Source organism: Toxorhynchites rutilus, chromosome 3 (genome assembly GCF_029784135.1).
Source record: "Toxorhynchites rutilus septentrionalis strain SRP chromosome 3, ASM2978413v1, whole genome shotgun sequence".
Classification (NCBI taxonomy): domain Eukaryota; kingdom Metazoa; phylum Arthropoda; class Insecta; order Diptera; family Culicidae; genus Toxorhynchites; species Toxorhynchites rutilus.
The window spans coordinates 9,445,282-9,456,135 of record NC_073746.1 but is presented as its reverse complement, the minus strand read 5'-3'; the positions used below and the strand labels follow the sequence as shown (position 1 = coordinate 9,456,135).

Below are 10,854 nucleotides of genomic sequence, written 5' to 3'. Positions count from 1 at the left end.
TGAGAGCAGAGGGTGCTGAAAAGGCTCTGCTCGAGGCGAATGAGAAACCCGTCGAGATACTTGAGACGCCGAAGGGTCCTCTGAACACACGATCGGACAAGAGAAGGAGGGACACCCCAGGAGAAGAAGAAGAGCTGAAAAAGGCCAAGAACGATCTGAGTAACGCGAAAGGAGGTGAAAGCAGTGAATGGCGTACTGTCGATAACCAGGCAGAAAAACGCAAAAAACAGAAGGAGAAGAAGAAAAAAGTTGAGCAGGAAAAGAAGAAACTCGGACCTCGAGTGGAGCGAATCAAGGGCGATGCTTTGATCGTTGAAGTGTCAGCAGGAGTATCGTATGCAGCTATCCTTCGGAAAGTGAGAGACGATCCGGAGTTGCAGACACTGGGCGAGAACGTCGTGAAAACTAGGCGCACGCAGAAAGGCGAGATGCTCTTCGAGCTTAAAAAAGATCCAGCGGTTAAGAGCTCCGCTTTCAAACAACTCATTGAGAAGTCACTAGGGGAGGAGGCGAAGGTGAGAGCTCTCTCTCAGGAATCAACCATCGAGTGCCGGTATCTGGACGAGATCACGACTGTTGAGGAATTGAGAACTGCGTTACAGTCACAATGTGACCTTGGCGATGTGCCAATGACAATCCGGCTGAGAAAGGCATATGGTGGGACACAAACGGCCTCGATACGGCTCTCGAAACAAGCTGCGAATAAACTGGTGGAGAAGGGTAAAATAAAAGTGGGGTGGTCCGTGTGCCCGATGAAAGCTCCCCCTCGTATGGCCAAGCAAATGGAGAGATGCTTTCAATGCATGGGCTTCGGTCACCAGGCGAAAAACTGCGGTGGTCCTGACAGATCGAAATTGTGCAGGAAGTGCGGGACGGAAGGTCACGTTGCTAGAGACTGCACAAAGCAACCGAGGTGCATGTTGTGCAAGGAGGAGGACGGAAACGACCACGTCACAGGTAGCTTCAAATGTCCGGCGTACAAAAAGGCGATTGCGGGTTCGCAGTAATGGAGGTTACCCAGCTCAACCTCAATCATTGCGACATAGCATAGCAATTGTTGTGGCAGTCAACAACTGAAACTAAATGCGACGTTGCAATGATCGCAGAACCGTACCGAGTTCCTCGCGATAACGGAAAATGGGTGGTGGATAAAGCAGGGATGGCTGCAATACTAGTGATGGGAAGGTACCCCATCCAAGAAGTGGTGGAAAGCTCACAGGAAGGTTTCGTGATCGTCAAAATCAACGGAATCTTCATGTGTAGTTGCTATGCACCCCCAAGATGGTCAGCGGAGCAGTTTCACGAGATGTTGGACGTACTCATGGATAAGGTCAGCGGCCGCAAACCAGTCATCATCGGAGGAGACTTCAACGCCTGGGCTGAGGAGTGGGGAAGCAGATGCACCAACGCCAGGGGGTACAGCCTACTAGAAGCCTTCGCAAAACTAGACGTCACACTTCTGAACGAAGGCACTAGCAGCACCTTTCGAAGGGACGGCCGCGAATCCATCATCGATGTAACTTTCTGCAGTCCATCACTGGCGGCTAATACGAAGTGGAGAGTGTCGGAGGGATACACACACAGCGACCACCAGGCAATCCTGTATAGTGTCGGCCAACGGAATCCCGCAGCGGTACGGAATACAAAAACCTTTGAGCGGAAGTGGAGGACAAAGGTTTTTGACAAGGAGCTTTTCGTCGAAACACTACGCATAGACAGCAGAACTATTAATCTGAGCGCCGACGGGCTGACAGGAACATTGGTGAGGGCATGCGATACAGCGATGCCGAGAAGACTGAACCCGACGAATGAACGACGTCCAGCCTACTGGTGGAACGAGACACTCAGCATCCTCCGCGCTAACTGTCTACGAGCCAGAAGAAGAGTCCAGAGGGCACGAACCGATGTAGAGAGAGAGGAGCACCGCGCGTCTTTCCGAGCGACCAGAGCCGCCTTGAAACGAGAGATACGTAGGAGCAAATCGAACTGCTATAGGGAGCTGTGTCGAGACGTCGACGCAAATCCTTGGGGTGAAGCATATCGAATCGTGATGGCGAAATTCCGTAGTTCAACGACTCCCATGGAATTATGTCCGGAAAAACTCGAGGTCATTGTGAATGGACTCTTTCCGCAGCACGACCCACCGACGTGGCCACCCACACTGTACGGTGAGGACGAAGCAGAGAACGCACAAGTCACCAACGAAGAACTCATCGCGGTGGCAAAAGGTCTAAAGTTGAAAAAAGCACCCGGCCCCGACGGAATCCCCAATGTGGCCCTGAAATCGGAGATCCTTGCTTTCCCCGACATGTTCAGGGTGGTGCTGCAGAAATGCCTGGATGACGGTCTCTTCCCTGCGGAATGGAAGATACAAAAGTTGGTGCTGCTCCCGAAACCAGGAAAGCCACCTGGAGATCCAGCGTCGTATAGGCCTATTTGTTTGTTGGATACTTTGGGAAAGCTCTTGGAAAGGGTTATTCTCAACAGACTGGTGAAATGCACGGAGGATGACCACGGATTGTCGAAAATGCAGTTCGGGTTCCGGAAAGGAAAGTCGACAGTGGACGCTATTCGAACAGTTATCGAGAAAGCTCAGGTCTCGCTTAAACAAAAACGAAGAGGCGACCGTTACTGCGCGGTGATTTTGATTGACGTGAAGAACGCCTTCAATAGTGCCAGCTGGGAGGCCATCGCCGAGGCGCTACACAGATTGAAGGTCCCTAGCTACCTGTACAGGATACTGAGGAGTTATTTCCAGAATCGGATCCTGGTATACAACACAGACAGGGGACAGATAGTGAAGAATATCTCGGCGGGAGTTCCACAAGGCTCCATCCTAGGTCCTACGCTTTGGAACACGATGTACGACGGTGTTCTAAGGCTGAAGCTACCCAGAGGTGTGGAGATCGTGGGCTTCGCGGACGACATCGTAACAACGGTAATCGGCGAGACGCTTCAGGAGGTGGAAATGTTGGCGACTGAGGCTGTAGACATGATCGGTAGTTGGATGGACAGCGTAAAGCTCCAGATGGCACATCACAAAACCGAGGTGCTGTTAGTGAGCAATTGTAAGGCAGTGCTGCGGGCAGAGGTATCGGTCGGAGGACATACCATCGTTTCGAAGCGGGCGGTGAAGTACCTCGGAGTCATGATCGACGACCGGCTGAACTTCAACCAGCACGTCGACTATGCATGTGGGAAGGCGTCAAAGGCCATCAACGTGGTGGCGAGGATCATGCCAAATAGCTTTGGCCCAAGCAGCAGCAAGAGGCGTCTCTTGGCAAGTGTATCTTCGTCGATACTGAGGTATGGTGGCCCTGCCTGGTTGGCGGCTCTGGAAACCCACCGAAATCGGAGGAAGCTGAACAGCACATTCCGACTCATGGCCATGCGAGTCGTAAGTGCTTATAGGACCATTTCGACAGAAGCTGTGTGTGTAATCGCCGGAATGATTCCCATCTGCATCACTCTGGCGGAAGATAGCGAGTGCTACAAGCGACGGGAAAGCAGAGGTATCCGGAAATTGATGAGAGCGGAGTCGTTGGACAAATGGCAGTATGAATGGGATACGGCAGAAAATGGTAGATGGACGTACAGGCTGATACCGGTACTTTCGACCTGGTTGAACAGGAAACACGGTGAAGTTAACTTTTACTTGACGCAGTTTCTGTCTGGGCATGGCTGTTTCAGGCAATATCTACACCGGTTCGGGCACGCAGTTTCACCCCTCTGTCCGGAGTGTGGAGATATGGAGGAAACACCGGAGCACGTCGTTTTTGTCTGTCCCAGGTTCATCGAAAGGCGCGAGGGGCTGCCTGCACTTCATGTCGAGAATATTGTGGAGGAGATGTGTCGCGACGAGATGATCTGGAATGCCGTGAGCAGTGCAATCACACAAATCATGTCGGAGCTGCAGCGAAGGTGGAGGGCTGACCAAAGTGCTGACAACGTCCGACGGTGAAAGGTGAACAACGGCGACGGCTGTTGCAAGAGATGGTACCTCACGAGAGTAGCTGTGACGGGGTGCGCGTTGTGTTGGAGGGCACCACCTAATCGGCTCTCCGCTGGGAAGAGAAATCCTGCGAGGGTGACTGTGACGGGGCGCGCGTCAAGTTGGAGGGCGCTTCCTAATCGGTGCACGTCTCGACAGGTAAACGGATACTGCCGCGGAGAACAGCAAAAGGCCTACCTGACAACGCCTGATCGTGGCCTGGATGGAGGAACACCGCGAACATTTCGAAGGAACGAGCATCAAGGATGAAGCCACGATCAAAATGGTGAATACCCCACGAGAGTAGCTGTGACGGAGTGCGCGTCAGGTTGGAGGGCACTGCCTAATCGGCGCTCCGTTGGGAAGAGAAATCCTGCGAGGGTGACTGTGACGGGGCGCGCGTCAAGTTGGAGGGCGCTTCCTAATCGGTTCACGTCTCGACAGGTGAGAAACCCCGCGAGGGTGGCTGTGACGGGTTGCGCGTCAAGTTGGAGGGCAATTCCTAATCGGTTCACGTCTCGACGGGTAAATTCAAAATGCCTGCGAAGAGGACATCAGCGCAGTGGAATTAATAACGAATGGAAAGAAAAAAATATTGAGAAAAAGGGAAGGACAACGCTAGTTTGCGTTGAAAACTCGAGAAGTGCATGAGCACAGCCGCCCCCTGAAGTAGTCGCCTAGATGTGGTCCCAGGGGGAATAAGGCAACGAGTAGAGGGCTTGGTTTTTGTGGGTGCGATCCCCACTCGACGTCTGGGTTAACCCTTCCCAGGTAAGGCTGGTAGAGCGTTCCTCACCTCTTTAAAAAAAAAAAAAAAAAAAAAAGATAGATAGATAGATAGATAGATAGATAGATAGATAGATAGATAGATAGATAGATAGATTTAGTACGGTTATAGATATATTTACCATCGTCCCATCGTTAAAGTTGATTCTACTTTGAATCAGACGAACAAATTACATATAAAATCATTTTATTTTGACCGTGGATTTAGAAAAATTCCTTTGGGTAATTTTACACTCTAAAACGTATTCATACAATAATAACTCTGGGGATACCAGCCGGGTGCTATGATTGAGGTTAACATCATTAAGAAGATCTCAAGCACAACTGTCAGTGGGGAACCCAATTCAGGCCGAAAACAAAGGGAAAATGCCAGTGGGGAACTCGATATGTTGGCTCTTGTCAGTTTAATAGGGGTTCTCTAAAGACGTCACCCGGGTGGGGGATACATCTACACACACATTATCCTCAATAATGCTCGTTGTAATTTCATAAATTCGTCAGACAATCTGGTTTCATGAAATTTTCTAGCACTGTTTTGGAAGGCACGAAATAATTGAGGATAGAGATAAAAAAATAAGTCCAGCTTTGCGTCTAGAGAATTTAACTTAATGTAAGATATAGGATGTATACAAATGCGAACTGGAGAACTATCATGATAGAAAACTTTGACATGGAAACCAATATATTTATTACGAATAATGTAAAGAGTATAAAAATCAGGATCATTTCAGAAAAATCAGGATCATTTCAGAAAAATCAGGATATATTGAGTGTTCGTCAGGATATCAGGGAGCGTATTAAAAAATCTGGGAAATCCTGAAAAACCAGGACTGTTGGCATCCCTGCATACAACTCATTTCGTTTTCACCGTGAAATGGCGCCCGTGATCCGGCCTGCAGCCACGACCTTTTACACTGGCCTATGGCTTAACCGGACTTGACAATGCCCGTCGCTAGACGACACTTTTTGGAATATCGATTGGAATGGTGTGTGAGCAGCATTTTGAGCGTCACTGCGAGGAAAGGAGAAAGATGAAAAATATCCGACAACTGAATACTTTTATTTAAAATATGCTAATCATTGCTAGTCAACATCGTAACCATACATTGGTCCCTCCATATAGGCTTTAAACATGTCTTTGGAATTTCTCTTTATCCGTCGACCGATCGGTTCCAGGTCATTATAACACTTAGGAAATACTCGTTCCACGGCTTCAATTGCTTCCTCGGAAGATACTTTTCTCACAGCCAATACTGAGTTAAGAGCCTTCGTCTTTACGCAATCCTATTATAAAAATAATAATAATGATGAATCCGTCACGTGTCTAAGTCAGTCAAAAGCTTAATCACCTGATGCGCCTCCTTAATTTTAAACGGCGACGCGTCACCTTGTGTCCACGCGCTAAGGAACGAACAATGTGTCAAATTCGCCGCCCGAATTTCCGTACATGCGAGATGGTCGATGTTTTTGAAGTCCAAATCATTTCGACAGTAGTCGAACATGTGAATCATTTCGTGCGTTAGCACCCCTTGCACCATTCCCTCGTTGCGGGAAATGTTTTGGCATACCACAACCTGATTCAAGACCGGATCGTAACCACCACTCACCGAGACGTCGCACACCTCGCAAGCGATGTGCCGCCGGATATCGATGGCACTGAAATACGCAAACGCACTGTATTTTATAGCGATTTCAGCACTTCGCAGACTTACCAACCGGAACTTTTGAGGGCACCCATCATCAGCTTCACCATGGGACTATTCTTAACGCACGAGTACACATTTCGCTCGCATTTCACCTTGTCGAGGTACTCTGTACCTTCGATACCCAGCAGTACACGGCCCCAACTCGGTTTGTACTTCTCACCGCGTCGCTCCGGGTACAAATCGTAACCCCATTTTTCGCCATTCTCACCGTTTTGGCGATCGATCACTGCGTTTGGGATGGGTGGTGAGTCTTTCGATTTGGGTTTCTCAGTTGTTGATGGATTGTTGGACATAGTACTGCTAGTATTTTCAATAGTTCAGAATCAATCTTCTCTGTAGATGTTCTGATGTAACATCAAAACAAGTACTACTCCACCGGTTGACAGACTGTCGATAAAGTAGTGCAAGCACGTGCCAGAGATGTGAGACGGTACATCTTGTTTTGAATCTTTTCGCTTGCGAATGGGATATGGTTTCTAGTACCGGTCACTGATAAATGAAAAAACTATTTCGCATACATTAGTTTAACGCTGAGTACTTTTCTACGTCAAGCTCCCGTCCACTTCAAGAGGAACAGCGTAACATCATCAATTTGTAAGTATTAATTAGCAGAATCACTAAATCCGTTCATTAGCATTTGATTATGCTTGGTTACTTAAATCGTTACGATGCTCGAATTCCACACAATTTGCTTAAAAAACATTCACTTTAACATCACTGAGCGAGCAAAATATTGGGTTGAGCCAAAACCTTATGAATGGGTAACTTGGAAACTAGTAGTTAAAATTACATTTATGTCGTCGGGAAAGCTTCATAGAATATTTAAAATTATACAGTTATTTTATTACTTCTCGAGGGTCAGACGAACGTCCCGCTACACTTCGGTTCCTGGTCTGAGCCCCGGGAACCTTTGAGGTTGGGCTCTCAATGCCTCTTTTAATGATGGCAACAGAATATGAAGTAAAAGTCGCTTTGTTGTTGAATATATTCTATATGCTTGCGGATTTTCAGCTTGGAAAAGTTTGAACAAATCAAGTAAATGACCCCGAGACAAAAGTCTCCGTTGATTACAAAAAAAAAAGGGATAGGAGTGACACTGATACAAAAGCCCCAATTCTTTTGACGATAGTTTCGGCCAATAATCAGAATTTCATGGAAATAATATCACTCGAAAGCCCACGTACACTACCATACTGAAATGTCTTACCATATTTCATAATGTCTTCAGAATGCCTTCGCAAAATCAAATGTCTTCACAATAAGTCAAATGTCTTCAAAATGAAGACATGTCTTCAAAACTGGCATGTCTGCAGTCCACAACTGCAGTTACACAACGCGACAGTTGCCACACGTTTCTCGTGCCGACTGAACTTTACTAGAACGGCTGCTAGGAAAATGAACAAGTTCTGATGGGACTACGGAACATGGCGAGGAAGGGACATCATACTAGATGACTGCAGTGTTACCACTTTTTTCGCTCCAAATTCATTTTCTGGCTTTTCTAACATAACCTATGGATATACTAGGTAATAGGTTGCAGTCTATAGCAAAAGATGTCACTAGATGAGTGAAGCATTGCAGAACTAAATAACTCTGTGATTATTGAGATTTGATAATATGCGTAGAAGGATTCTTCTAATGGGTACTCTAGAACATGGGTGGCCAAAGAGTAGTCCGCGGTGTACCGGTCTAGGACAAGCAAACCATTTGTCATGACAATTGTCATGCGAAAATGCGAAAACAGAATAGAAACTGAGAGAGGTTGGCGTCGACATCATGCCTCATACCGTATGTTTCTATTCTGTTTTCGCATTTACGCATGACAATTGTCATGACAAATGGTTTGCTTGGTCTAGGATATTGTCCTGATCTAGGATATTGTCTCTTTCAATTGCAACGAGTTTTATATCCTTTTACTTTTTTCCGTGATTGTTTTATAATGTGTAATGAGAGGAGATATTACTCCATGTAAGTTTTTGTTTTATTTTTTTATTCAGATTGTTAGTTATTTGATGTTCACACATCCAGTTGTTCGACCATAACTTGTACTAAACCAAAAAAGGTATCACTAGGACTGTTCAAAACTGTTTCTTTCGTAATATGCCATCATATAAAAAATGACAAATTGGAAAAACTGAAAATAATTATACATCTGGCGTAAGAAAAACATTAAAAAATAAATATTTGTGAAACTTCGCCTTCTTCTTCTTGAATGGCGTTCACGTTCCTCGTGGAACTTTTGCCGTCTCAACGTATGAATTAACTAGCGTCATTTAGTAATATTTAGTTGAGATTTTTTTAGCCAAATAACACACCTTGAATGTATTCCGAGGAGCAAGCTTTAGAATACGCGTGACCACAGTGCAAGTCGAAGGAAATTTCTTTGACGAAAAATCCCCCGGCCAGAACGGGAATCGTTGCCGAACACCCGGCATGATAATGTGAGACGCTAACCACTCGGCCACGGGTGCACCCTTAAACTTCGCCTTAGAAACTTTGAATTACGGAATTATTGAAGCTCTGTTATTTTTAATAAGAAAATTTGATTTTATTTTCTTTTTTAAACATTTTCTAGTGATTCGTTGGTAGACCGCAACCTGACATTTGAACAATTAGTTGCCCGCAAGGAACAAAAGTTTGGCCACCCTTGCTCTAGAAGCTCGAAAAATAACATATTTTCGTGGTTTTTTTTTCGGATGTAGGAATTTAAGTTGAATGTTGGGCCATTTTAATGATGGCAAAATACATCGAGAAAAATGCGGGAAAAAGTCGGGAATTGTTCCACGAAGTCGGATTTTTTTTGCGCAGTGTTTTTTCGGTTCTCTAATAAGTTACTGCATGCGGTTTAGCGCATTACAACTTTCTAAGCAGTGTGAATCTTTGTTTTTAAAAAAATCCTGTCGGCGAGGTAAAAAAACAAGAGAAGAATAAGCTTAAGGAAAGCCATCCAAACTTGAAACGGAGTTTTGCATCAGTTTCCCGGTCAAAGATGTACGAGATTGTCGCACATGCTATGGAATATAGGCTGCTGAAACTAAAATTGATTTTTTGTTTTACGGCAGCATCGACAGTTAAATAGTTTTTGCGTGAATGTCAGACAGAGGCACCGATGGTTCCTTACCTTTTCGACGACCTAACGGGACTTGTGAAGTGTTATGAAGAAAATTATTAAATCCGAACGACTGAAAGTGAAATCTAAATCACCTCACAGAAACCATTCTACAGCTACCTGGAAGTATTAAAATTGGGTTTGCAACGAAATCCGCTATAATTTCCGCAAAATTTCCGTTGAAGGTCTCCTAATATTTCGTAACAGCTATCGTAAGTTTTACTGTGGATTTTTAAAGAAATTGTGCATAAAACACAAATTTCTGCATTACTCGAGAATTATTCAAGCAAATGAAACCAAATTAGGCATATTGAGGTTTAAGGGTGCAGTAAATGTTTCTATGGTGGTTAGACTCTCCACCATTCTCTTTAAGGGGAGGCGCCATACAAATGAAACACAAATTTCTTCATTACTCGAGAATTATTCAAGAAAATGAAACCAAATTAGGCATATGGATGTTTTAGGATGCAATAAATGTAACGATTCTGAGAGAGCAGAATCGGTGACGTGATTATTAGCACGTCACTTACTTGGACTGTTGTATCCTGTCGCTAGGAACACAATCCATGAGGATAACGAGGAAGTAATCATGACGGTGATGGTAAGCCAAATCCAACTGTTCCCGATCCACTTCCTTAACCATGCATTCCCTAACTTAAAGTTCACAGTCCTATCCCTACATCAGCTGTCATTTGTGAAATGGCTCTCCTCGGCGAAAGCCCGTAAACGACAGCCATGACGGGGCGAAGAGTCCTGATGGTGGATACGCGACGAGTGACTAGTTCTTCTGGATTGAGCCGTGAGCGAGTCAACACGTTAATCGACATCCTCATTTGATTAGTTTGTCGAAATTTGCCTTCCCCATTGTAGTTCCGCGAGTGGAAGTGGTGTACTAAGTAGAGGCATCTGTAGCATTATCCGCAGTCAAACGTGCCAGCCTGCCCAGAGGCACTTGGTTTTCGTTAAAATTTTCTCTAAACATTAAATAATTCCGTATTTTTGGTTGAACCAGATCTCTTTATTTGCAAAGACAACATCGTCAAAGAAACAAGAGATGATTTGATTGGGATCCATTGATTGAATCAATAACATTGCGATGTCCATAAAATATTCGAAAAATTGGGGATGGGCTGATTGAGACCCCATACAGCAGGGCGTACTGTTGAAGAGCTTCGTCGAGATAAGAGATAGGATTGTTCGGGAACAGGATTATCAAACATATTCGTTTTTGTACATCTTACTTCCGAAAGGTTCTATGCCGT

General features: G+C 45.4%; 1 protein-coding gene across 1 annotated transcript; it reads right to left on the bottom strand.

The window, feature by feature from the left end:
* Positions 1-5,801: 5,801 nt before the first annotated feature.
* On the bottom strand, positions 5,802-6,852 carry LOC129774674 (mitochondrial inner membrane protease ATP23 homolog). Its single transcript, XM_055778512.1, has 3 exons — positions 6,490-6,852; positions 6,127-6,433; positions 5,802-6,061 (listed from the first exon to the last, which is right to left on the bottom strand). The coding sequence occupies exons 1-3, from the start codon at positions 6,774-6,776 to the stop codon at positions 5,861-5,863; spliced, it is 795 nt and encodes a 264-aa protein (XP_055634487.1). The 5' UTR covers positions 6,777-6,852; the 3' UTR covers positions 5,802-5,860.
* Between the last annotated feature and the right edge of the window lie 4,002 nt (positions 6,853-10,854).